Source organism: Erinaceus europaeus, chromosome 12, assembly GCF_950295315.1.
Source record: "Erinaceus europaeus chromosome 12, mEriEur2.1, whole genome shotgun sequence".
Lineage (NCBI taxonomy): Eukaryota > Metazoa > Chordata > Mammalia > Eulipotyphla > Erinaceidae > Erinaceus > Erinaceus europaeus.
Genome location: NC_080173.1, coordinates 15,072,557 through 15,099,087, shown reverse-complemented (window position 1 = coordinate 15,099,087; position 26,531 = coordinate 15,072,557). Strand labels below are relative to the sequence as shown.

The window sequence follows — 26,531 nt, the reverse complement described above, 5'->3', positions numbered from 1 at the left end:
GGGCCCTTCTCGTCTGCCTTCCCTCTAGAACGTCACTGAGAAACAAAAGGCTTGTGAGACTGACCTGGCCAAGGCAGAGCCTGCCCTGTTGGCTGCACAGGAAGCGCTTGACACACTGAATAAGGTAGGGGAGGAGAAGGAAAAACAGGACCCCAAACTGCACTGGGAGGCACAAGTTGGAGACATCCAGGCAGTGTGTCCAAGTATTGTCATCCTCAGGGTGGCTGAACCCCTTCCAGGTGCCCCTCAGAGAGATGAACCCCTCCAGGTCCCCCTTGGAGGTACTGAACCCCCTCCAGGTCTACACTACATTGTCATTTGCAGAACAATTTGACAGAGCTGAAGTCCTTCGGATCCCCACCAGATGCCGTGGTCAATGTCACGGCTGCTGTCATGATTCTGACCGCACCTGGGGGCAAGATCCCCAAAGACAAGAGCTGGAAGGCTGCAAAGATCATGATGGGCAAGGTGGACACCTTCCTGGACTCCCTGAAGAAGTTTGACAAAGAACACATCCCAGAGGCCTGCCTGAAAGCCTTCAAGTGAGTCAGGGCACAGAGTGGCTGGAAGCTTTTCCCCCCACCCTTGGCCCTAAAATGTGCATTCCCAAAGGAAACACCTCTGCTATAGGGGGCCCGGGAATCTCAGCTACACACAGCAGGCTGGAGCCCCAGAGACAGCAGCAGCAACTGGAGCAAGTCTGGGTATATCTGAGTTGTTGGGGTGCAGAGATGAAGCACCTTACCTCTCCCCACACCCAAAGGAAGATGGGATAGGACTGAAAAGAGAACACAGTAGTTCGTTCTAGTGGTTATGCAAATATATATATGCCTGTGGTACCAAAGGTTGCAGGCTCAGTCTCCATCACCACCGTAAGCCAAAGCTGAGCAGTGCTTTGCTCGGGGGGGGGGGGGGGGGAGTGTGAATGTGGGGCAGAAAGAGAGGCCTGGCTGTTCTATGGCCACCTGATGCTGAGGAAGAGCCGCCCCCTGTGCTGGGATCGTCAGTCAGATGGAGCGACCAGCTGCCCAGGCCAGAGCCGACTGCAGAAGGCAACATCTGGGAAGCTGTAAACACAGAGCTTGGCACAGCATGCCTGCTTCTGCCACCTCCTGAGGGGGTTACTGTGGGCAGGCTGCTGGGCCCCTCTGAACCCCAGTTCTCTTCCCCAGGAATGGAATCACTGGAAAGTGAAAATGAAGGCAGCTCTATAAACAGAGAGCAGTGAGCAGTGTTCCCCCTGCCCCCAGGAGCATAACGGAGAGAGAATGCCGGTCCCTCCTTCCTCATGTGATGCAGGACCTCACGCATGAGTCATCTGTCAGAATTACTTTTTCCAGAACCGGAGTCACAAGCCTGCACAATTTTTTTATTTGTTTGTTTGTTTGGTTGCCTGTCTGGAGTATAGGTTTTTTAGGCAGAGGCCCATGAAAAATAAATTTTTAATTAAAAAAAAGAAGAAGAAGAGAACCTATAACATTCATACCTTGTTTCCCATGTCACAACTAGGACAGAGTATGGAAAACAGTAATACACTATGAAGTATACTGAATTGAATTTCAAATGAGTAGTAAATCCTAAGGACCACTTAGAGAGGCCAGCTGCCTACAGTGAAGTCCCAGAATTCTTCACTCAGTCCAGATTGTCCCCAAAGTGCATCCTGCTTGTGTGTTCAAATGAGTGTTGACTGAGGCCATCTCCCAGCCCTGAGCCTGCATGATATTACTGCTCTTAGATGCTTTTTCCTTGGGGCCAGGTGGTGGCACACCTGGTTGAACGCATGTATTACAATGTGCAAGGACCCGGGTTCAAGCCCCTAGCCCCCACCTGCAGGGGGAAAACTTTGTGAGTGGTGAAGCAGTGCTGCAGGTGTCTCTCTTCCTCTCTATCGCCCCCTTCCCTCTTGATTTCTGGCTGTCTGTATCCAGTAAATAAAGATTTAAAAAATGATGCTTTTTCCTGGGGGCCTGCCAGTGCTGCAGCCAGTTAAGCACACATATCACCACGTACAAGGACCTGGGTTCAAGGTCCTGCTCTCCACCTGCAGGGGGAAAGCTTCATGAACATTGCAGGTCTGCAAATGGCTTTCTCTCTCCCTATCTCTCCCCCCCCCCAATTTCTCTCTGTCCTATTGAATAAAGAAAGAAAGAAAGAAAGAAAGAGAGAGAGAGAGAGAGAGAGAGAGAGAGAGAGAGAGAAAGAAAGAAAGAAAGAAAGAAAGAAAGAAAGAAAGAAAAAGGAGTGTGGAATGGCCGCTCGGAGTGGTAGATTTGTAGTGCCAGCACTGAGCCCAAGTGACAACCCTGCTGGCAATAAATAAGTAAATAAACATTTTAAAGATGTTCTTTATTTTATTTTATTTGTTTTTAATTTTTTTTTTTTTTGCCTCCAGGGTTATTGCTGGCATTAGGTGCCTGCACTATGAATCCACTGCTCTTAGAAGCAATTTTTTCCCATTTTATTGCCCTTGTTGCTGTATTTATTGTTACTGTTGTCATTGCTGTTGTTGTTGGATAGACAGAGAGAAATCAAGAAAGGAGGGGAAGACAGAGAGGGGGAGAGAAAGACACCTGCAGACCTGCTTCACAGCTTCTGAAGCGACCTCCCTACAGGTGGGGAGTCAGGGACTCGAACCATGATCCTTAACACTGGTCCTTGCACTTTTGCACCATGTGCATTTAACCCACTGTGCTACCGCCTGCCCCCCCCCCATAAAGATACTTTTTAGGACATCACAGCACTAAGATGTTTCCCAGTGCCATGGCACTTCTACATGCTGCCAGGGCTCAAACCCGAGCCACAGCCTAGCAAGGCACGTACCCTACTCAGTGAGCAATTTAAAATATATATTGATTGGGACAGAGAAAAACAACCAAGCACCACTCTGCCATCCACCCATCCATGGACTTCTAGTATCTAATATAGTGACGTACAGGATCATAAGATAATATGGGCATAATTCTGTACCACTACAACCACCAAAGTTCTGTGCCCCTGACCCCTGCCAACGGTAACCACCCTGGTTCTCCAAAGTCATAGGTATGGATTGACTGTGTGCGTTTCTCTTTCTTTTTTCAAGTTCATATGTTTCGATTCTCTATATTCCACAAATGAGTGAAATCACCCTGTAGTTATCCATCACCTCCTTACTTACTTCACTAAGTATAATTACTGCTAGTTCCATCCAGTTTGTCCCAAAGGACACAATATAGTCTTATTTATTTATTTATTCTCTTCTGTTGCCCTTGTTGTTTTTATTATTGTAGTTATTATTGTTGTTGTTATTGATGTCATTGTTATTGGATAAGACAGAGAGGAATGGAGAGAGGAGGGGAAAACAGAGAGGGGGAGAGAAAGACAGACACCTGCAGACCTGCTTCACCGCTTGTGAAGCGACTCCCCCTGCAGGTGGGGAGCCGGGGCCTCGAACCGGGATCCTTATGCCAGTCCTTGTGCTTTGTGCCACCTGCGCTTAACCCACTGTGCTACCTCCCGACTCCCACAATATAATCTTTTTGAACTGCTAAGTTGTACTCCCTTGAATATATGTCCAGTGATGACTTCTTCCTCTCCCCTCCTCTCCTCTCATCTCCTCTCCTCCTTTTTGTATTTATCAGATTCAAACAAGTGGTTTTTATTCTACTATTAAGGGCTCCCCCTCCGCTCTAAGTATTCCCCATCCATGGACTTCTTGCTCTTCCTGTCTTTGCTGCTCTTCTGCAGTACAGAGGAGCAAACCCAAGGCTTAGTGTATGGAAGCATCCAGTCTATCACCCAGCCACCTCCCAGCCCCCCGCTCTTCATTTTCTTCTGTCACCACTGTCTGTTCCCCTCATACTCAAAAGTCTACATCAGCAACCAAAATTCCATCCTTTTATTTCTCCTTTCTGTGCACTTTATGTTACAAATAAAACTCCTGTCGCTGGTGATCAGAGAGCAGAGCAGTACCCATCGGTGAACTGCAGGCAGGAAGATAGAAGCACTAAGCCAAAACAACAAGGGCAACAAAAGGGAATAAATAAAATAATAAGAAAGAGAGAAAGAAAGAAAGAAAGAAAGAAAGAAAGAAAGGAAATTAGAAGCACTAAGCCAGCACCCCACTGTCCTCCCTCCAGGCCCTACCAAGGCAACCCGACATTTGACCCCGAATTCATCCGCTCCAAGTCCACAGCCGCTGCAGGGCTGTGCTCCTGGTGCATCAATATTGTGCGTTTCTATGAGGTCTACTGCGATGTGGCCCCCAAGAGGCTGGCCCTGGAGGAAGCTAACGCAGAACTTGCCGAGGCCCAGGAGAAGCTCTCCCGGATCAAAAACAAGATTGCTGTAAGTACTCCTCTGGTGCTGGTCCCATGCCAAAGCCACTTGTTTGGCTGCCGGTCACAGCTCTCCTGTTTAAAAGGGGAGAAATGCACAGCCACCATCACTGGAGACTACACATTGGACTCTGGACCCCTTCATATCAAGAGCCCCTCTGCACCTGTCCTCACTCCTTAAATGCCCCCGAGCTCCCAACATTCCTGGAGCCCTGTTCCATACTTACCCTCGGCGCTGGGCGTATGGGCATGGATGCTTCCTGTGTCTCTGTTTTGAGCCCTTTCTATTTTGTCTCTTCAGGAACTCAATGCCAACCTGAGCAACCTAACATCTGCATTTGAAAAAGCTACAGCTGAGAAGATCAAGTGCCAACAGGAGGCCGATGCCACCAACAGGGTGATCTCGCTGGCTAACAGGTAGCTCCTCCTTCCACCCCACCCTACCATGTTAGAGCCCAGGGCATCCAGTGACTCACAGGACATGAAATCCTTTGAAATGTGAATTCCAAATAGCCCAGATGTGCTGGGACAAAGCCTCCACAGGGACTTGATTCCAGATTCACATGGTCACCCGTATTCCATGTTAGTTCAGGTTTCTGGGGTGTCTTCCAGCTCCTCTGTCTTAGAGTTTGCACAGTGCTTGTGGACTCTAGAGCAGCCTGGTCCATAAGGAATAAGAGATGAATCACATCTGTCATTTTCATTTTTCCAATAGCCACATCCAAAGAGTACTAAGAAGCAGATGAAATTGGTTTCAGATAAGAATGGGAAATAGCACAGTACACAGTAGACTTTCATGCCTGAAGCTTCAGGATCCCAGGTTCAGTCCTCGGCACCATTATAATCTAGAGCTGAGCAGTGCTCTGGGGGGGAGGGGATATAAATAAAAGAAAGGGGTTGGGATAGATAGCATAATGGTTATGCAAACAGACTCTCATACCTGAGGCTCCATAGTCCCAGGTTCAACCCCCTCCACCACCACCACCATAAGCCAGATCTGAGCAGTGCTCTGGTGGAAAGAAAAGAAAAGAAAAGAAAAGAAAAGAAAAGGGAAAAGAAAAGAAAAAGAAAAGGAGCTTATTTCAATAATATATTTCATTTAACCCCAAATCCCCAAATATGATTATTTCAACATGTGGTCAATAAAAGAGTGATCTTTCTTTTTGTTTTTATTTTATAAACACATTTTTTATATTTTATTTATTTTATTAATGAGAAAGATTGGAGGAGAGAGATGAAGAGCCAGACAACACTATGGTACATGTGCTGTCGGGGATTGAACTCAGGACCTCATACTTGAGAGTCTAGTTCCTTAACCACTGCGCCACCTCTGGGACCACTATTTTATTTTATTTTATTTTTATTTATTTATTGGATAGTAACAGAGAGAAATTGAGAGGGGAGGGGGAGATAGAGATGGAGAGATCCAGAGATCCAGAGAGAGACCAGAGCACTGCTCATCTCTGGCTTATGGTGGTGCTGGGGATTGAATCTGGGACTTTGAAAACCTCAAGTATGAAAATATTTTTGTGGGAGTCAGGCGGTAGCACAGCGAGTTAAGCACACGTGGCGCAAAGCGCAGGGACCGATTAGGATCCTGGTTCAAGCCCCTGGCTCCCTGCCTGCAGGGGAGTCGCTTCACAGGCTGTGAAGCAGTGTCTCTCTTCCTCTCTATCTCCCCCTTCTCTCTCAATTTCTCTCTGTCTCTATCCAGTAACAAATAAGTAAATTAAAAAAATTTTAAAAAGAAAGTATTTTTGTAAAACAATTATGCCATCTCCCCAGCCCAAATGAGATCACTCATGCTTGCCTTCATACTGAGTCCTCAAAATCCACACCTTGATTCAGAACTGCCCCATCTCTGAGCCCACACATGGAGCCTGGTGCTGGGTGTAGCTTCTGGTTTCATTATTCCCTCTCCTGAGAGCTGCCACCTGTGATTGTGGTTGTCATAAAGGCCTGGGGACCCTTGGGGGATCCCCAAAGACTGACCTCCCATGGGTGAGTACATCACTCCTGCTGTGGATTTGAGGGACTTGGCTAAACCTGCCAAGAAAAGCAAAGTGACCTTTAGGCCATTGGGAAGTTAAAGTCACACAGATGACCTTAAGACGGAGCTCAATAATCCTCAGGGGGGCCCAATCTCTTTCAAGAAATGTGTCAACCTCTCTGACTCATTTGGAACACTTATAACTTAGGAGCAGCCCCGGAAAAGTACAGCACACATCCTAGAATACTGATCCACGGAGGACCATCATGCCCCATAGCCACCACTGGACGCCACCACCATCCATACTTCCTGCTGGTCAAAGCAGGCACTCAGAGGTGTCCAGGAAACAGGCTTCACAGAGGAATGGGAAAGATACTCACATACTCTCAACATAGACATGACTTCAACACACATGACGCAAGGAGGGGAAGTTCAGGTCCTCCCAGCTGCCTCCAAAAAAACCATTAGTTTTGTTTCCCTGTAACAAATAATTCCCCCAAATTACTCCAAGTGCATAGTCATTGTGAAACCACTGAGACATGGAAGGATTTGAGGTTGAACATGGGGGGTGATGTTTAGTCTCCTGGTGTCCCCCGATGCATGGCTCTCTTAGTCCCTTCTGAGCACCTCTTCCGTTGCAGGCTAGTCGGAGGGCTGGCATCAGAGAACGTCCGCTGGGCTGAGTCGGTGGAAAACTTCAAAAGCCAAGGAGTCACTCTGTGTGGAGATGTCCTGCTGATTTCTGCCTTTGTCTCCTATGTGGGCTACTTTACCAAGAAATACCGAAATGAGCTGATGGAAAAATTTTGGGTCCCTTATATCAATAAATTAAAGGTGAGAGGAGGCCAGGGAGAAGCCTTAGTGGATGAAGCATGATGAGCTGGTTTGCTCCCTGGCATCACATAGGAGCAGCATGGACCTCACTGAAGGGATACTGGACATGTTGCTGTGGTGTTTTGGTGTCTTGCCCTCATCGCCTCTCTATCCAACCCCACCTGAATATGTAGATCACTCAGCTGTTTTGTGCATGCGTGAAGCCCTGGTTTCATTCCAACCACATATTTTTTGGGGGAAGAGTGAGAAGGGTTGGTTTTTTTCTTTTAAAATTTATTTATTCTTTTGTTGCCCTTGTTTTATTGTTGTGGTTATTATTGTTGTTGATGTCGACATTGTTGGATAGGACAGAGAGAAATGGAGAGAGGAGGGGAAGACAGAGAGGGGGAGAGAAAGACAGACACCTGCAGACCTGCTTCACCGCCTGCAAAGCGACTCCCCTGCAGGTGGGGAGCCGGGGGCTCGAACCGGGATCCTCACATATAACCCGCTGCACTACCACCCGACTCCCGAGAAGGGTTACTTTTTGTGTTGTCGTTAATGTCACTGGGGATTCAGCGTTCTAGACTGGCCTTTTCAGATAGAAAGAGAGAAAGCTGCTGAGCTGTGGCACACGCAGTTAAACACACACATGCGCAAGAACCTAGATTAGAGCCTCCACTCCCCACCTGCAGGGGGCGCTCATGAGCAGTGAAGCAGGTCTGTAGCTGTCTGTCTTCTCTGTCCCTATCTCCCCCTTCCCTCTCAGTTTCTCTCTGTCCTAGCCAATAAAAAAAAATAATAATAATAATAATAAGGCTGCCGGGAGCAGTGGATTCATAGTGTAGGCACCAAGCCCCAGTGGCAATAAATATTTTTTTTTTTAAAGAAAAGAGAGGAACAGAGAGAATGAAAAAGACCATGCATGCAGGTGTCGGACTATAGCTCAGCGGGTTAAGCACAGGTGGTGCAAAGCACAGGGACCGGCATAAGGATCCCGGTTCGAGCCCCCGGCTCCCCACCTGCAGGGGCGTTGCTTCATAAGCGGTGAAGCAGGTCTGCAGGTGTCTTATCTTTCTCCCCCCCTCTCTGTCTCCCCCTCCTCTCTCCATTTCTCTCTGTCCTATCCAATAACGACGACATCAATAACTACAACAATAAAACAAGGGCAACAAAAGAGAATAAATAAATAAATATTAAAAAATATAAATAAATTTTTTTAAAAAAAGAGACCATACCATCAAAGCTTCCTCTAGTTTGGTGGGGGCCTGGCTCAAACCAGGGTCACAGGCATGGCAAAGCAGGAGCACAATCCAGGTGAGCTCTCAAGTTGGCCAAGGAAGGCATGCTTTTATCACACAGAAAATCCAGGGAAGTTCCTTGGCAGGGAAGACCCAGCCAGAGCTCAGCTTCTCCCAGCCACAAAGGAACTAGAGAAGTTTCGGACTAGCCCTGCTGTGTGCAGGTGGCCATCTGCTCCCAGGTGGCCTGTCCCTTCCCTTCTAACCACGTAGAGGATGCTTTTCTAAGTGTACTTCTTCCCTGGCAGGTCCCCATCCCGATCACGGCAGGCCTGGACCCCCTGACCCTGCTGACCGATGACGCAGACATCGCCACATGGAACAACCAGGGCCTCCCCAGCGACCGCATGTCCACGGAGAATGCCACTATCCTCTGCAACACAGAGCGCTGGCCCCTAATCGTGGATGCCCAGCTGCAGGGGATCAAGTGGATCAAGAACAAATATGGCAGTGAACTGAAAGCCATCCGCCTGGGACAGAAAAGGTGGGGTGGGGGCTGGAAAACTGGGGTGGGGAGGCTGCCTTGCCTGGCCAGGCCTCTGGGCTGGGGCCCCACCTTATAAGGTTCATTCTGACTTGTAAATGGATGGTGGGACTGCTGAATGCCAACACTGGCCCACAGGTAGATTTTTTTTTTTTTCTGGGGAATAATATTAGGAGTAAGACCTAAACATCAGGGGTCAGGACATAGCTCACCAGGATAGCACATGCCTGACCAAGCTGGAAACACCTGTGCACCGCATGAAGCTCCGTGGGCTGAGGAGCAGTGCTGCGATGCCTTCCCACACCCTCCTAAACGGCAACCCTCCTGTCTTCTCCCCATTATCTGCTGCCTGGCAGGGTGGGTGCTGCTATTGGCTCCAGGCCTGAGCTGAGTTTCATGCTGGCCAGCAGGCTGCAAAGGGATCATTTTTCACATCTCCTCTATTGTGTGGTTTATTGTGCTCATCACAGGGAGAAACACGGGCGGCCACAAAGGTTTCTCCGCCCGTTGTCTCATCCAACTGGGGGAGCTTTTTCACCTCCGTTCTGGAGGCCCTCAGGCATGACTGACAGGGTCTTCCTTAGGGAAATTAATTGTGGGGTCCCAGCTCACATCCCTTGAGTGCCTTCTCAGGCACAGAACTCAGGCATTTGCCTTCCATTGTCCCCTGTGTTGTGCCCACAGCTACCTGGACATCATCGAGCAGGCCATCTCTGAAGGAGACATCTTGCTCATCGAGAACATTGGTGAGACCGTGGACCCGGTGCTGGATCCTCTGCTGGGCAGGAACACCATTAAAAAGGGAAGGTGAGCTGATAGCTGAGCCTGCGCCTGCGCCTGCTCTAGGGAGCACGCTCAGTAGTCAGATGTGGTCTTCCTGGAGGGCAGCAGGGCCTTCAACAGAACATCCACAGTGTGAAGGCGACCTGCATCTCCCCGAGGAGGGTCTGGGGACTGGAGCGCCATGCCTCCAACTGAGCTGTCTACACAGACATTTTATTATCAATTAACTACAGATGGCAATTTTGAATGGTTAAAACTGTCTTCTTTTCATTTCTATGCATCTGGCAGATCGTGAGCCTGTATTATTATTTATTTATTTTACTGGAGCACTGCTCAGCTCTGGCTTATGGTGGTGAATGGGATTGAACCTGGATCTTTGGAGCCTCAGGTGTGAGAGTCCTTCATAACCATTATGCTATCTACCCCCACCACTGTATTGATTGTTGTTGTTGTGTGTGTGTGTGTGTGTGTGTGTGTGTGTGTGTGTGTGTGTGCGCCTCCAGGGTTATTGCTGGGGCTCAGTGCCTGCACCATGAATCCACTGCTCCTAGAGGCCATTTTCCCCCCCTTTTGTTGCCCTTTTTGTTGTAGCCTTGTTGTGGTTATTATTGTTGTTGATGTCGTTCGTTGTTGGATAGGACAGAGAGAAATCGAGAGAGGAGGGGAAGACAGAGAGGGGGAGAGAAAGATAGACACCTGCAGACTTGATTCACCGCCTGTGAAGAGACTCCCCTGCAGGTGGGGAGCTGGGGCTCAAACCAGGATCCTTACACTGGTCCTTGCGCTTTGCGCCACATGCGCTAAACCCACTGCGCTACCCCTCCCTGTACTGACTGTTTTTTAGCTCAGGTAAAATTCACCCAACTTCACCTCAGCCATCCAGTAGCATTTCAGACATTCACAGTGCTGTCTGATCACTACCTCTGTTTGACTCCAAATTTTCTCATCATACTGAAAGGACACTGGTACCCATCAAGCATTTACTCTCCAATCCCACTCTTTCCAGCCTCTGAAACTCCCAGTCTGCTCTCTGTCTCTGCAGGCTTGCTTTTCTGGACACTTTATATAACTGGAATCACAAAATATGTGGCCTTTTGTGTCTGGCTTCTCAGCATCATGTTTTCAAGGTTCATCTGTGTTGCAGCCTGTGTCAGTATGTCTATCTTTTTTCCCCTCCACTCCCTCATGGGCACAGAATAATATTCCACTACATGGATATACCCCATACTGCTTATTCATTCATTGGTACATTGAGCTGTTTTTTTTATAGTATATAGATACATAAATATCAGAGTTATAGAGGTCATCTTCAAATACAGGATCCTATAATGGGTGTGCAAATAAGTATTGTTTTTATGATGATATCTTGGACTCTGAAAAGGGTCTAATATCAGTGACCAAGGGGTGAATTGGACACCTCAAAAGTGAGATGGCACAGAAAGAGGAGTGAACACAGTGAGAAGCAGAGAGAAGTGCCCCCCCGCACACACAAACAGATCAGTGGACCAGGTTCCAGACACTGACTGTTCATCAGATTCATTGGGGAAGCTTCTGGAATGTTCTGATGCTCTGGTTGGGAACACGGGTTTCTTTCTAGTGTGGACACACTACCCCAAGCCACCAGCCTTGCACAGATACCACATAAAGACCAGAGCAGAGAGTTGGGTGGTAGCGCAGTGGGTTAAGCGCATATGGCACAAAGCACAAGGACCGGCATAAGGATCCTGGTTCGAGCCCCCAGCTCCCCACCTGCAGGGGAGTCGCTTCACAAGCGGTGAAGCAGGTCTTCAGGTGTCTTTCTCTCCCCATCTCTGTCTTCCCTCCTCTCTCCATTTCTCTCTGTCATATCTAACAGTGATGACATCAATAACAACAACAACAATGAAAAACAACAAGGGCAACAAAAGAGAAAATAAAATAAAATAAAAAACATTAAAAAAAAAAAAAAGACCAGAGCAAACCAGAGAAGGAGTGGGTGCATCTCCTCAAAAGATGGGCACAGGCCCGAAAGGACTGGAAGAGGGGCAGGGCTGTCCATACCCTGTGACCATCAGAGGCTGGCTTAACACGGCCTGGCCTGGAGACAGCCTGCTCAGCTGAGAGCAAAGGTGGCCTGTTGCCCAGGGCCTCAGAGCCTCTCCTTCACTCACCACCAGATTCATCAAGATCGGCGACAAGGAGGTGGAGTACCACCCTAGGTTCCGCCTAATCCTGCACACCAAGTACTTCAACCCGCACTATAAGCCCGAGATGCAGGCGCAGTGCACCCTCATCAACTTCCTGGTCACCAGGGATGGGCTGGAAGACCAGCTCTTGGCTGCAGTGGTGGCCAAAGAGCGCCCGGACCTGGAGCAGCTGAAGGTACAAGTCTGCCACACGGGGCAGCAGGGGCAGCGGAGGACTGGGCACCTCCCAGGCCCCTGTGTCTCCTGCCTCTCTCGGAGGCATCTCAGCCTCGTCTGTAGCTGGAGATTTCTTCTGGATGGTTCTCTAGAGCACCACATTGAAGGCCTGGGGAAGGGACTGTATTTTGTACAATAGAATGAATCCCTCTCCTTCCCCAAATTTCCTTCTGAGTCAAAGGGTTGCTTCACAGGAAACACACTGCCGAGGGAACCCTAAAACACCAAACCCACTTTCTTCACTCTGTCTTGCCAACAGTAGGGCTCAGAGGAACCCCAAGACCCATGGTTCCCCACAGTCCTCATGCCCTTTGCCACCTGCAGCCTCCAGCAGGCAGGCAGCCTCAGAGGCCAGGGCAGGCAAGCTGCTTTCTTGCAGGATTGACTGGATTCTTTCACCTAGGGCCTGGGGTCTGGGGCCTGGGGCCTCGGCCAAGCTATGGCCAAACCCTGAGCACAGGGTAGTGGAGCCAAAGCTGTACCCATCACAATCCCCCTGTTTGGGTCTCTGCCCATCCCGCAGGCCAACCTCACCAAGTCTCAAAATGAATTCAAGATTGTTCTGAAGGAGCTGGAAGACTCATTGCTGGCACGGCTGTCAGCTGCATCAGGAAATTTTCTGGGAGACACCGCCTTGGTGGAGAACTTGGAGACCACCAAGCACACAGCCAGCGAGATTGAAGAGAAGGTAGGAGGCTTGGCAGACCTCCTCTGGCCAGAGCCCAGGGGCAGGTACACTGCTAGGCTGAGGGGTGCTTTCCCACTGGACAATGAGCAAAAGTTGCAGTCAATGGAGTGCCCACAGTGGGCTGACTGGGCTGGAAGATAGAGCAGGGGTCCCCACTCGATACCCCATGTCTACTGAGGCTCCCAGGACCGCTTCCAGGAGAGCTAGGAGCTTTAGAAGGGAGTGGGGCGTGACTCAGTTCAACTGGGTGCCCATCTGCTGCTGTCTCTCAAGCCCCTTTGGTTGGCTTCAAGGTGAAAGAGGCAAAAATCACCGAAGTAAAAATCAATGAGGCAAGAGAAAACTACCGGCCGGCTGCTGAGAGGGCGTCCCTACTCTACTTCATCCTGAATGACCTCAACAAGATCAACCCCATCTACCAGTTCTCCCTCAAGGTGGGGCTGAGTCCAGGCTCCCCCAGGGAGACCGTGGGGGTGGTGCTGGGGTACCCCACCCTGTAAGGATGCATAGATCCATACTTGGGGGGTTGGGGTTGGGAGAACACTGTGTCTGTTGTGCGCCAGGGCCTCAAGGGAGGAGCTGGAGCTTCTGCTTGACTTCCCCTGATCCCCCCTCCCCGGCCCGCCCACTCTGCATGCCCCATGGGAACACACCAGAGAAGCCCACCGAGGCAGCATGCTGCTGGCTCTTCCGCAGGCCTTCAACGTGGTGTTTGAGAAAGCCATCCAGAAGACAGCCCCCGCCGATGAGGTCAAGCAGCGAGTGATCAACCTGACCGACGAGATCACCTACTCCGTCTACATGTACACGGCTCGGGGTCTCTTCGAGCGAGACAAACTCATTTTTCTGGCACAAATGGCATTTCAGGTGAAGTCTGGGTCGAGAAGCGCTGGGGTGGAGGGTTAAAGAGCATTTTACAAAGAAATGTCATTCTGTCCCATTTAAGTCTTGCTAAATAACTGGCTGCCCTCTGCAGATGGAACGCTTCTTATGCAAATAAAGGTGACAGGGCCAGAAAATGACTCACGGGGCAGAATATACATTTTGCTGTGCACGAAGACCCAGGTTCCAGTCCCCAGGACCCCCTGGGAGTACCATGCACAGCACCAGGGGAAGCTCTGCCCACTTTGGGGTGGAGCTCTGGTATTGCCCCTCCACTATCTCTCCATCTCTCTGTCTCTAAATTGAAAAGAAAAATACAAGGCCACAGGACACAGTGGAATCTTGTAGGCACAAGGCCCTGGTAGGGGAAAGAGGAGGAAAGGAAGGAAGGGTGCTAATGAATAAAAGTTCCTCCTGTTTGTTTAAGATTTTTGTTCCATTAAGCTGATTACATGGCCCCTTCATCATCTACTTGACTTTAAGTATGCTTGGAATCACTAACTGTGGACCACTGGAGGGTACCAATGTAAACCTGGTTTTCAATAGTTGTTTTCTTTCTTTCTTTCTTTCTTCCTTCCTTCCTTCCTTCCTTTCTTTTTTTAAGATTTTATTTATTTATTAATGAGAAAAATAAGAGAGAGAAAGAACCAGACATCACTCTGGCACATGTGCTGCCGGGGATCGAACTCAGGACCCCATGCTTGAGAGTCCAAAGCTTTATCACTGCGCCACCTCCCAGACCACCTTTCTTTTTTTTTTTTCTTTTTACCAGAGCACTGCTCAACTCTGGCTTATGGTGGTATGGGGGACTGAATCTGGGACTTTGGAGCCTCAGGCATGAGAGTCTTGCATAACCATTACGCTGTCTCCCACACCTCAAACCTGGTTTTCAGTGCAAACCCAAATTTGGAATTAATGGGCCCAGACTAAGGAGGTTTCTCTTCCATCTGAACCTCTGACTAATGGTTCCAGCTAACATGTCCACAGGATGAGACTCTGGGTTCTCCTTAACTTTCCAAGGTAGAATGCATTCATTTCAGGCTCAACGAACTTGTTTTTCACACCCTCCTCCACTTCCCCAACCATAAAAGAGAAATCTTCCTCAGGGACAAGTCTCTGTGGAGTCTAGGAAACTGAGTGCAGCTTCTCAGATGTGACAGTGAGCAGGGCCCTGGTTTCCCTGTCCCATGACGGACAGTGGGATCATGCCAGCTGTTTAACACAGCCACTGCACGTCCCCTGCAAGTTTCCCTCCTGGGTGGACAGCCGAGAATCTCAGGCAGACATTCACACAGGTGCCTGTGAATGAGTGTTAACAGTCGAACTAGGCCTTCCCCAAAGGTGGGAACAACCTAGCCTCCACCAGCAGCCGAGCAGATACACAAAACAGGGCCCATCCACACAATGGCATAGTGTCCAGTCATTGAAAGGGCTGGTGTTCAGGGCCAAGGTGGTGGCTCAGTGGCAGAGTGTCCGACTCGCACGTGTGAGGCCCAGGATTTGATCCCCAGCAAGGACAGAAACAGAGTAAGTGGGGGGAGTTGGGCGGTAGCGCAGCGGGTTAAGCACAGGTGGTGCAAAGTACAAGGACCAGCGTAAGGATCCGGGTTTGACCACCGGCTCCCCACCTGCAGGGGGTCGCTTCACAAGCAGTGAAGCAGATCTGCAGGTGTCTGTCTTTCTCTCCCCCGTCTCTGTCTTCCCCTCCTCTCTCCATTTCTCTCTGTCCTATCCAACAATGACGACATCAACAACAACAATAACTACAACAACAATAAAAAAAATTAACAAGGGCAACAAAAGGGAAAATAAATAATAAAAAAATTTTTAAAAGAAAGAAACAGCATAAATGGGAAGTGGTGCTGTGGTGCACAGCCCACACATACACGTGGCGTGGATAAACTTTGCAAGTGTGCTGAGTGAAAGAAACTCAGCAGAAGGCCGTGTACTGTATGGTTCGAAATGCAGCAGTACCCTCACACCTATGGACATCTAACCCTCAACAAAGGTGCCCAGACTATTAAATGGGGAGAAGAGAGTCTCTTCAACAAACGATACTGAAAAAATTGGGTTGGATCATGCAAAGAATAAAACTGAACCACTGCAGGGAAAGAAGGAAGGAAGCAAACAAGCAGAAAGGAAATTCAAACCAAGTGTTTCCACCTTTGCCCAGCAGCGGAAGACTAACTAGCTGACCAGGAAAGAGAAATCCACTCAGTAGCTTAAAACCAAGCAAAAAAGCATAGCTTTTCTTTTTGGTTAAGGAATTCAATCCAGGGTCTCATACATGTAAAATATACAGTCCACTTCTGACCTACATCCCCACTTCTTTTTTTAAATTAATTAATTTATTTATTTATTCCCTTCTGTTGCCCTTGTTGTTTTATTGTAGTTATTATTGTTGTTGTTGATGTCATTGTTGTTGGATAGGACAGAGAGAAATGGAGAGAGGAGGGGAAGACAGAGAGGGGGAGAGAAAGATAGACACCTGCAGACCTGCTTCATGGCTTATGAAGCGACTTCCCTGCAGGTGGGGAGCCGGGGGCTCGAACCGGGATCCTTACGCTGGTCCTTGTGCTTTGTGCCACGTGTGCTTAACCCACTGCGCTACTGCCCGACTCCCTACATCCTTACTTCTACAATTTTAAGTCTATGCCTTCAGCGATCATTAATAGTTAAATAAAGCACTTGTAAGGGCTCTGGGCACAAAACCAGGCATAGTTACCATGTGCTAGGACATAGAAACCCCGCAAGATTCAGAGCCTGATAGTAGAACAAGGGTTAATTAAGACTTTGGCTTTCTTGCTTGTTTGTTTTGTTTTGCTGTGCTGTGCTGCGTGGGTTGGGGTGGTTTGAAATGATTGAGAGTATAGCACATGCGGGACACACCACTTAGCTGCCTCTCTGCTCAGCTCACTTTATGTTTTTAGAGAAAGAAGAGACACACAAGGAAGGGAGGGAGGGAAGGAGGGAAGGAAAGGTGAAGGAAAGAATAGAAAAGAAATGGCTGCAATAGACAAACCTACAGAGTTGGAAAGAAGGCAGATTGAGGGCTGCCTGCGGCTTGACTTAGCAGGCTCAGGGTTTCCCCTGAAAAACCCCAGAGCAAGGTGGTGGTCCTGGCCGCACAGCAGTGTGAATATGCCAAATACCACAGGATTTTTGTCCACTAAGGGTTAAAATAGTCCGCTTTAGGCCCAGGAGGTGACTCACTGGGTAGAGGTCATGCCTTACCTGTGTGGGGCTCTGGGTTCCATGCCCAGCACCCCTGAGGAACAGCATAGCCAGCAACAGGAAAGCTCCATGGATGGCGAAGTGATGCTTTGTTTATTCTCTCTCTCTCTCTCCTCTCTCTTCTCTCCTCTCTTCCCTCTCCTCTATGTGTGTGTGTGTGTTGAAGATATAAAGGTTGACCCAAGAGATAGCTCAGCACCACATTAAAAATAATAATAATAAAATTGTGTCAACAGAATGACTCTTTTGGATAGTGTACTACTGTGCCATGTGAGCACCCTAGATTCTTGCCTGCCCCATCACAATAAAAGAAGCTGCAGTGCTGTGGGTTCTCTCTCTCTCTCTCTCTCCTTCTCTGTCTGTATCTGAAAAGTTAGCTGTGAGTGGTGAAGCCCTGGATATAACCAAAAATAGTCTATTTTATGGTGTTAATAATTTACCATTTTAAATAAAAAGCAAGGTAGTAGGAGATAGCCCACCTAGAATGCTCACCTTCCGATACACACGGCCATGGGTTTGAGCCCTGACACTGCATGGGAGCACCACAACACTGGAGGAAGCTCCCTGGGTGGTTGAGGGATGCTGTGGTATCTCAGTCTGTGTGTGTGTGCACGCGCAAGAGAAAGTGAGAAAGCAAAATGATAGAGAAAGAGGAGAGAGAGAGAAAGAAAGAAAGAAAGAGAGAAAGAAAGAAAGAAAGAAAATGAAAGTTTTGTCCTAACCCAGCAGGCTTCCCCTGCAGGGCAAGGAGTATGTGCCCCCCCAAGCCCATGTAGCATAGTGTCTGAGCCCCACATTCCACAGGTCTTGTCCATGAAGAAAGAGCTGAACCCTGTGGAGCTGGATTTCCTCCTTCGGTTCCCGTTCAAGGCTGGGGTGGTGTCCCCAGTGGACTTCCTGCAGCACCAGGGCTGGGGAGGCATCAAGGTTGGTTCCCAGACCATACCTTCTCCTGGTGTGGAGACCTCCCTCTGGGGGTGCCCCTAGTGACATTCCAGAAGTCAGGGGGTGCCACGAGTAGGACCAGGGCCAGGGTGCTGCCTGGCAGTTCACAGATGTGCTTCCCCATCCCAGCACAGCAGCTGTGATAGCCCTGAGTAGGGCAGGCAGCTCCCAAGGGTCAGGGGCACTCCAGGGGCCTCCCTCCCCTTCACCTCTGGCCCCACCTCATTTCCAGGCAACCGTCAGGCTTACACTTCAGACTTCTGCACACATTGACTCAGGGCCTCAAACCCCCCAAGTGTCAAGACTTCAATTCAAAAAAAGGCCCACTTAGAAGGTCGTCTCCCCCACCCCCCCAAAAAAAAAAGAAAGAAAAGAAAGGACCCGACTCTAAGACAGAGGGAGAAAGAACTTGAGTCCTCTCCCCCAGATCAGAGTGCCCCCTCCTGGGAACCTGGCCACATTCTCCAGTTTGTCCTGGTTGTTGGGAATAGCTTGGGTCTCCGTGACAGGTCACTCCTCACCCAGAGCTCCAGGCCTTTCCAGAGCAAGAGCAAGGCTCTGAGGGAAAGTTCTGGAACCTGGGCAGAGCCAAAAGGGTAGAAGAAACCTTGCATTTGACCCAGGCCTTGGCAGAGATGGATGAGTTCAAAAACCTGGATAACGACATCGAAGGGTCTGCCAAGCGGTGGAAGAAGCTGGTGGAGTCAGAAGCCCCGGAAAAGGAAATCTTCCCCAAAGAGTGGAAGAACAAGACAGCACTGCAGAAGCTCTGCATGGTGAGGTGCATGAGGCCCGACCGCATGACCTATGCCGTCAGGTGAGCCCCTGACCCAGGTGTCCTGGGCTGGAGGTGGTCCCCTGAGTGTGAACCTCACAGAAAGCCCTTCCACCAGCCTGCAGCCACGCAGGGGCCCTGAGGCCACACTCAGCTCGTCTCTGAGGCCCATTTTATACGGGGGAACTGAGGCTGGGGAGCATGAAGACAGAGGCAGGTTCTACTCCCTCTACCATCTTCATTTCTGGGCATGTCAGGAGGGAGTTAGCACCCTGGTAACTGAGTGATGAGGGATGTCCCAGAATAAATGAGAGAAAGCCTCCAGGGTTTTGACAGTTTGTAGCGTGGGCATCAATGACCCCATGGCTACATAAGCAGAGCCCTTTTAGGCTGTTGTGAGGAGGAAGATGGACAAAGGAGACAGTGCGTGAAGACCTGCAGCCCCTCAGCTGTGAAGCTTAAAGTAAATCTTTTTTGTCAGCAAGGGAAGAGTGTGCATACCGGCAGAGACCAGTTCCAATTCCATGAATCATGGAACGCCGGACCTGAAACCCTCCACAGTGGAGCCTCGCATCCTCTTACACCCCACCCCCTCAGGACCCTGACCTTCCACAGAAGGACCGAAGGGGTAGCCACATCCATGAGGCCCCCTGAGAGAGGAGCACACTCCCCACACACCCCGCACTCCCTACTGAGAGGAGGCTGAGCCCGAGCCCACTCTCAGGGGATGTGACTTTGGCGAGCCTTTGCTTGTCATTTGCCCAAGTAATCAGAGAGCAGCCAGGCTCCCCACAAGGTGTCCTGACTCCCACTCTTCTCTTGATTTGTCTTTGTGGGATGAAGAAGAGAGGAAGCTCAGAGGGGCTATGGGAAGAGGGGCAGGGTTGGTGAAACTGGAAAACAGTGTGAGGTACAGGCTGAGAGCAGGACGGGGAACCCTTTACCAGAGCGGGAGAAAGCCGAACTTCCTTCTCTGTCAGACCCCCCCCCCCCCCCCCAGTCTCAGGAGAACCCAGGACGCAGGGAGGCTCATTCCAGCTCTGTGCTTTCTCACTGCCTGGGTCTGGACAGCAGCTGGAAATTGTTGGGAAACCTTCCCTTTACTGGGAGAAAGGGGATGGGGGGTGCTGAGTGGGGCTACTAGACTCTGAAGATTGCTCCCCCGGGATGCCTGAGCCTTCCAGAAACTGCCCCCACGGGGCATAGCTTACCCACCCCCTGGCCACAGTGTCTGACTTTGAGTGTCTTCCTAGGAACTTTGTGGAGGAGAAGATGGGCAGTAAGTTTGTGGAGGGCCGCAGCGTGGAGTTCTCCAAATCCTATGAGGAGAGCAGCCCCTCCACGCCTATCTTCTTCATCCTCTCCCCGGGCGTCGACCCCTTGAAAGATGTGGAGGCTCTGGGTATGTGTGACCAGCCCAGGTGTCCTCAGAAATGGGGCATCCAAGCCACTTGGGGACACTGTCATCTGCTCCCCCAGTAGCTCTTAGTCCGCAGACAGAAGCCACAGGGACAAGGGTGGGAGAAAGTGGGACAGCTGGAATCTTGTGCTCGGCTGGTGGGAACATGAATGGTACCGCTGGGTGGTCCCTTGGCAAGTGAATCCACACGGCCCAGCGGTCCCATCCAAAGATCTGAAAGCAGAGGCTGGTAAAAAAGCACCTTACACATGCTCATTCACCACAGCCAAAAGGCAGCTATAAGCCGTGTTCATCAGCGGGCAAATGGACCTCCAGTGTGGTCTGTGCACTCAGTGGAATTCATAGTGCAGGCACTGAGCCCCAGCTATAACCTTGGAGGCAAAATAAAAAAAGAGCATTTTTTTTTTAAGTTGGGGAGCATTTTTTTAAAAGGTGGGGGAGAGGAAGAAGGGAGGGAGAGAGAAAAGGGAGTGGAGGTGGACACCACTATAACACACATGATCCTTGAGAGCCAAGGGGAGGATGCCAGACGCAGAAGCCCCACCTGCGTGTCCTCAGTCACCTGAGCAGCCCAGAGAGATAGGAAGCATCTCGGGAAACAGTGAACTCTCCTTTTGGTCTGGATCCGGACTGGTGGCCGCATGAAATTGCAGATCTATTCAGTGTAGCGACACTGAATCCAGCGGGATTTTACAGTTTAAGGTGGCTTTTCATACAGAACTTTTGCATACAGAGCAGGCAGGATGTGGGACTCCCGGCTGAGTCTGGAGCCTCACTCTTGGTCCCTCTGCTTTTTGTATTTCGTCATCTCATCGTCCCCTGGTTCACTCCCTTGCAGGGAAGAAGCTGGGATTCACCATCGACAACGGGAAGCTCCACAATGTGTCCCTGGGGCAGGGACAGGAAGTGGTGGCAGAGAAGGCTCTGGATGTGGCCGCAGAGAATGGACACTGGGTCATTCTGCAGGTTGGGAACTCTCGGGCTGAGTAGCGTGGGGATCCCACAGACACTAGGGAGAGAGAGCAGGTGACCACACCCCGCTCAGTGGCGTCTGGGTGAGCCAGACTTCCCTCCTCCTTCCCTTTGTTTGGGGAAAATGGCAGTAGTTCCAGAGATGTTCTCTGCACATCTGATGAAACCTGACATAACTGTCTTCCCCCCAACATCTCAGCCACTTGCCAACAGAGGGCAGAAAAGACTCAGTGAGGTGGGGGGGCTGTCTTGAATACACTGAGCCCACAGTCAACTAGGGCACTACTTAGCTGCAAATATCCATCATTTAACACACCTCCCCCCCTTTTTTTTCCACTAAAGCACTGTTCAGGTCTTGCTTATGGTGGTGTCAAGGGATTAAACCTGGGACCTTGAAGCCGTAAAAAAGCATTTTTAAAAAGTGGGGGAAGGTGGCTCGGGCGGTGGTGCAGTGGGTTAAGCGCACGTGGTGCAAAGCTCAAGGACCGGCGTAAGGATCTCTCCCAGTTCGAGCCCCCAGCTCCCCACCTGCAGGGCAGTCGCTTCACAGGCGGTGAAGCAGGTCTGCAGGTGTCTGTCTTTCTCTCCCCCTCTCTGTCTTCCCCTCCTCTCTCCATTTCTCTCTGCCCTACCAACAACGAACAACATGAACAATGGTAATAATAATGACCACAACGAGGCTACAACAACAAGGGCAACAAAAGGGGGGAAAATGGCTTCCAGGAGCGGTGGATTCATGGTGCAGGCACCGAGCCCAGCAATAACCCTGAAGGGAAAAAATAATAATAATAAAAATTAAAAAATTAAAAAGTGGGGGGAGGGAAGGAGGGAAGGCAGGGTACCCCTAGGCACCTGAAGTAGGTATCTCGTTCACTAAATGAGTGCAGGGAGGGCAGGGTACCCCTAGTAAGAGCCCTGCCCACAGGGTCACGGCCAGGTGGTGGGTCCCGCAGGTCCAGGCAGGAGTGTCTGGCTACTAAGCCCTGGTCTCCCCTACAGAACATCCACCTGGTGGCGCGGTGGCTGAGCACCTTGGACAAAAAGGTGGAGCGGTACAGCATGGGCAGCCACGAGGACTACCGTGTGTTCATCAGCGCCGAGCCCGCACCCAGCCCCGACTCCCACATCATCCCGCAGGGCATCCTGGAAAACGCCATCAAGATCACCAACGAGCCGCCCACAGGCATGCATGCCAACCTGCACAAGGCCCTGGACCTCTTCACCCAGGTAGGGCAGGGCCTGCTGCACATGGCACCCTGGGAAGGCAGAACTGGGATCAGACTCTGAACTTCAAGGACAGGCCAGGCCAGCCTGGCTCTGCCCCCCACCACCAGCCCCCAGCACACACTTGCACACACTCACCCTGCAGGTCTGTACAAGCCTGGAAGACTGTGTGGGGCACAGACAACTGAAAGTGCTAGGAGTGCTGCCCCATGGCTGCACGAGCCAGCCCAGTGACCTGCAGCTCGGCACAGGGCCAGGGACTGTCCAACACATTAGGATGGGGCACACTGCTCCTGGGGAGGGCTCTCCGAGGCCCACCATCCTTGCTGGGGACATAGTACTTCTCTGACCCTGATCCACACTCCTCCTGAGACCATCCTGGTCAGAAGGGGTTCCAGCACCTGTTGGCAGGAGGGCAGTGGTACCGAGCAGGAGGATGGCCCCTCCGGCCTCCCTGGGCTCTGGCTCCTGTTTAGTCTCTCTTCCCAGACTCCCCTTGGTGGGAAGGGTGCTAAAACACAAGGTCTCCTCCAGCTCCACCCACCCAGGGCTCTGCTTACCTGACTCCTCCTCCCTTCCAGACTTCAAGTCCCTGGGCTCTACTTTGTCCGTAAGATTCCCTACTTTTTTTTTTTTTTGGTGGTGGTGGTAGGCTGTGTTGTTTTTGCCCTGCAGGGTTATTGCTGAGGCTCGGCACTGGCATGACTGAATGTACTGCACCTGGCGGCCATTTTTTTCCATTTTAGTTGACAGGACAGAGAGAGATTGAGAGGGAAGGTCAGATAGACACCTGCAGACCTGCTTTGCCACTTGTGAAGCAACTCCCTGCAGGTTGTGGAACTGGAGCCTCGAACCAGATCTTTGCATGGGTCCTTGCACTTAGTACTTACTATGTGCGCTTAGCCAAGTGTGCCACCATCCAGCCCCCCCCACACAAACACTGTTCTTGCTGCCTGCTGCAAACAGCACCTGTATCCATTTTTTTGGGCACCTGGCCATCATCTTCTGTAGCAGAACATTCTCTTTGAAAACACTTGACCTTCAGCTGGAGTCAAAAATCCTGTGTCCCCTGACGGTACGGAACAAAGATCTACTTTGTAATATTCATGCGTAACTTCTAGGCCAGTTAATTTAATACATACACACATTTTAAAAAACTAAAAAAATAAATGAATGAAAGGGCAGTAGGTAGATAGCATAATGGTTATGCAAAGAGACTCTCATGCCTGAGGCTCCAAAGTTTCAGGTTCAATCCTCCACACCATCATCAGCCAGAGATGAGTAGTGCTCTCAAAAAAAAAAAAAAAAAAAACATACAAAAAAAATCTAGGTTTTTTGGTTTGTTTGTTTGTTTGTTTGTTTGTTGTTGTTGCTGCTGTTTTCCCCTGAGCCTGACATCTGATATGCAGGTGGACCCAAGTTATTGTCTGGGGAGGTGATGTCATGGCTGGAAAAAGGACCAGAAAGCTGGATCAGGAAAGAGAGCAGCTCCCAAATATGGGAAAGGTGTATAAATATTGTTGACCTGACCGTAAACCCCATCGACTGATGTGATCTGGGGCCCATATTCAGCTTAGGAACCTATGTGACCTCTGCATCCCTGTAGATCTGAGCTCACATTCTGTGGTCATGAGTAGAAACGTTCCAAGCTGCCCCAATATCAGGACCCATCTTCCTCAGGTGTAGCATAGAGTATGTTGTCCAGCCTCCCTTCGGAGGATGGGGCTTTCTCGACCGTTGTTGATCCAAGTTGAGGGCAAGGTCCTATGGGGGCCCACAAAGGGGTCTGTTTTTGTGTTCCTGATAGGAATAAGAAAGCTATCAGGGGAGGGGATGGGATACGGAGTTCTGGTGGGAATTGTGTGGAGTTGTACCCCTCTTATCCTGTGGTTTTTGTCAATGTTTCCTTTTTATATATAAATTAAAAAAAAAAAAAATCTGGGTTGTCAGCTAACACCTTCCAACCTGGTTTTTAATGTGACAACGGAGAATGAACAGAGGGCCTTGTGGACATGTGATGTCACTGAGCTATCTCCCAGCCCGACTTTATTCTTTTTTTCTTTTTTAACTTTATCATTGCTAGAGACAGAAATTGAAAAGCAAGGGGGGAGATAGAGGGAGAGAGACAGAGACACCTGCAGCCCTGCTCCACCACTCGTGAAGCTTTCCCCCTGCAGGTGGGGACCAGGGGCTTGAACCTGGGTCCTTGCTCACTGTGATGTGCGTGTTCAATCAGGTGCGCCACCACCCGGCCCTTCTTTATTCTTAGAGAGGAAAAGAGAAGAGAGGGAGAAGGGGAGCGGGCGCCGAGGGCTGGGTGGCGGTGCACTCCAGCGCGTGTGTGTGCGTGTGCGTGCGCGTGTGTGCGCGCGCGTGTGCGTGCGTGCGTGTGTGTACGTGCGTGTGTGTGTGCGCGTGGGTGCGTGCGTGCGTGGGTGCGTGCGTGCACGTGGGTGCGTGTGCGTGTGTGTGTGCGTGTGCGTGTGTGCGCGTGTGTGTGCGTGTGTGTGTGTGAACCATATGCACAGACTGGGGCTCGAGCCCCCGGCCCCCACCTTCAGAGGGAGGGGGAGCTTCACAAGCAGTGCTACAGGTATCTCTCTTTCTCTCTACCTTTCTCTTTCTCCTTTTCCTCTCAATTTATCTTTGTCTGTATCCAAAAACAATGAAAAATTTTAAAAGGGAGGGGCAGGGCCGTGGTGTACCTCGCTAAGTGCATGTATTACCCGGCACAGGCACTTGGGTTCGAGCTTCCAGCCCCTGCCTACAGGGGGCACACTCACGAGTGGTGAGGCAGGTCTGCAGATGCACGTGTGTGTGTGTGTGTGTGTGTGTGTGTGTGTGTGTGTGTGTGTGTGTGTGTCCCCCTTCCTCCTAATTTCTCTCTGCCCTATCAAATAAAATAGGGGGAAAAATTTTAAAAAGAAAGAGAATTAAAGGAAAAATGGCTGCTGGTGGTAGTGAATTGGTTGTAGGCATCAAGCCCCAGTGAGCCCTGGTGGCAGTAAACAATAAAGAGAGAGGGTCTTGAGGGAGAGACGCCGAAGTGCCACTCTGGCATCCACAGAGGACGCCCGTCCCCAGCCCCCCACCCACAGTGCCCCCAGGTCAGAGCTGCGTCTTCGCCCGTGGTGGCGTGTGCACTCTACTAGGTGAAGTATGTGATGGCCCAGAGAGAGTGCTGAGCCCCAAGCCTTCCAGACCGAAGACCAGCCCAGCCAGCGACTTGCCCCCACCCCAACCTGCAGCTGCACCCTCAGCTGGCAGAGTCCACGAGTCCACCTGGCCACACACCCGCCTCCCGCAGGACACCCTGGAGATGTGCACCAAGGAGATTGAGTTCAAGTGCATCCTCTTCTCCCTGTGCTACTTCCACGCCGTGGTGGCCGAGCGGCGCAAGTTCGGGCCGCAGGGCTGGAACAGGTCGTACCCCTTCAACAACGGGGACCTCACCATCTCCATCAACGTGCTCTACAACTACCTGGAGGCCAACACCAAGGTGGGTGATGCGCCGGCACCGCCTGCCCGAGTGAGCTCCCCACCAGCAGCAGCAGCAGCCCACGGGCCCGTGTGCTGCCCCCTTTTCGGTGTGATTAGCCTTGCGTTTAAGAGACAGTGACAGGGAGTCCGGCAGTCGCGCAGCAGGTCTGGCATAAGGATCCCGGTTCGAGCCCCCAGCCCCCCACCTGCAGGGGAGTCGCTTCACAAGCGGTGAAGCAGGTCTGCAGGTGTCTATCTTTCTCTCCCCCTCTCTGTCTTCCTCTCCTCTGTCCATTTCCCTCTGTCCTATCCAACATAACGACATCAATCATAACTACAGCAATCAAAAAACAAGGGCAACAAAATGGAGTAAATAAATAAATAATAAAATAAATAATAAATAAAGAGACAGTGACTAGCTCTCACAAGACAGGCAACATGTAACCTACCAACCTGCCCTGAACCGTCCCCTCCTGCAACTGTGGGAGGCTTCCTGCCATCTCCTGCTTTTCTGTCCCAGTCCACAGGGGCCAGGCATCTTTGCCTGGGCTGGACAGAAGCCCCCCCAAGAACCATGGCACTGTGAGCCAGAGAAGGGCCTTCCAGGTCACCGTAGGCCACATGGGTGCTGCTGTCTGCAGACAAAGTCAAAGATATGTCTAGGGAGACAGGAACTGCCTTTCATTTGGCTAAAAAGTAAAACAGGCCCCGTGGTGGCACACTGGATTAAGCTCATATAGTGTGAAGCGCAGAGACCAGCGCAAGGATCCTGGTTCGAGCCCCCGGCTCCCCACCTGCAGGGGGGTCCCTTCACAAGCGGTGAAG

General features: G+C 50.6%; 1 protein-coding gene and 1 long non-coding RNA gene across 3 annotated transcripts in view; one reads left to right on the top strand and one right to left on the bottom strand.

Annotated features, from left to right (window-relative positions):
* DNAH17 (dynein axonemal heavy chain 17) overlaps nt 1-26,531 on the top strand; it is a 120,884-nt gene that overhangs the window by 85,679 nt on the left and 8,674 nt on the right. The window contains exons 58-74 of the mRNA XM_007535566.3: nt 29-124; nt 325-542; nt 4,116-4,323; nt 4,615-4,730; nt 6,945-7,137; nt 8,666-8,901; nt 9,586-9,708; nt 11,841-12,045; nt 12,610-12,774; nt 13,068-13,208; nt 13,471-13,641; nt 17,695-17,817; nt 18,459-18,652; nt 19,864-20,012; nt 20,869-20,996; nt 22,002-22,229; nt 25,534-25,725. Coding sequence (XP_007535628.1) covers nt 29-124; nt 325-542; nt 4,116-4,323; nt 4,615-4,730; nt 6,945-7,137; nt 8,666-8,901; nt 9,586-9,708; nt 11,841-12,045; nt 12,610-12,774; nt 13,068-13,208; nt 13,471-13,641; nt 17,695-17,817; nt 18,459-18,652; nt 19,864-20,012; nt 20,869-20,996; nt 22,002-22,229; nt 25,534-25,725 — 2,886 coding nt within the window. The remainder of the gene's footprint in view (nt 1-28; nt 125-324; nt 543-4,115; nt 4,324-4,614; nt 4,731-6,944; nt 7,138-8,665; nt 8,902-9,585; nt 9,709-11,840; nt 12,046-12,609; nt 12,775-13,067; nt 13,209-13,470; nt 13,642-17,694; nt 17,818-18,458; nt 18,653-19,863; nt 20,013-20,868; nt 20,997-22,001; nt 22,230-25,533; nt 25,726-26,531) is intronic.
* On the bottom strand, nt 3,852-5,040 carry LOC132541858 (uncharacterized). 2 transcript variants are annotated; one of them, XR_009552955.1, is made up of 3 exons: nt 4,790-5,040; nt 4,541-4,645; nt 3,852-4,388 (listed from the first exon to the last, which is right to left on the bottom strand). It is a non-coding gene; the product is annotated as an uncharacterized LOC132541858 (long non-coding RNA). The 2 variants fall into 2 exon arrangements; XR_009552956.1 differs by lacking the exon at nt 4,790-5,040 and having other exon boundaries at nt 4,541-4,671.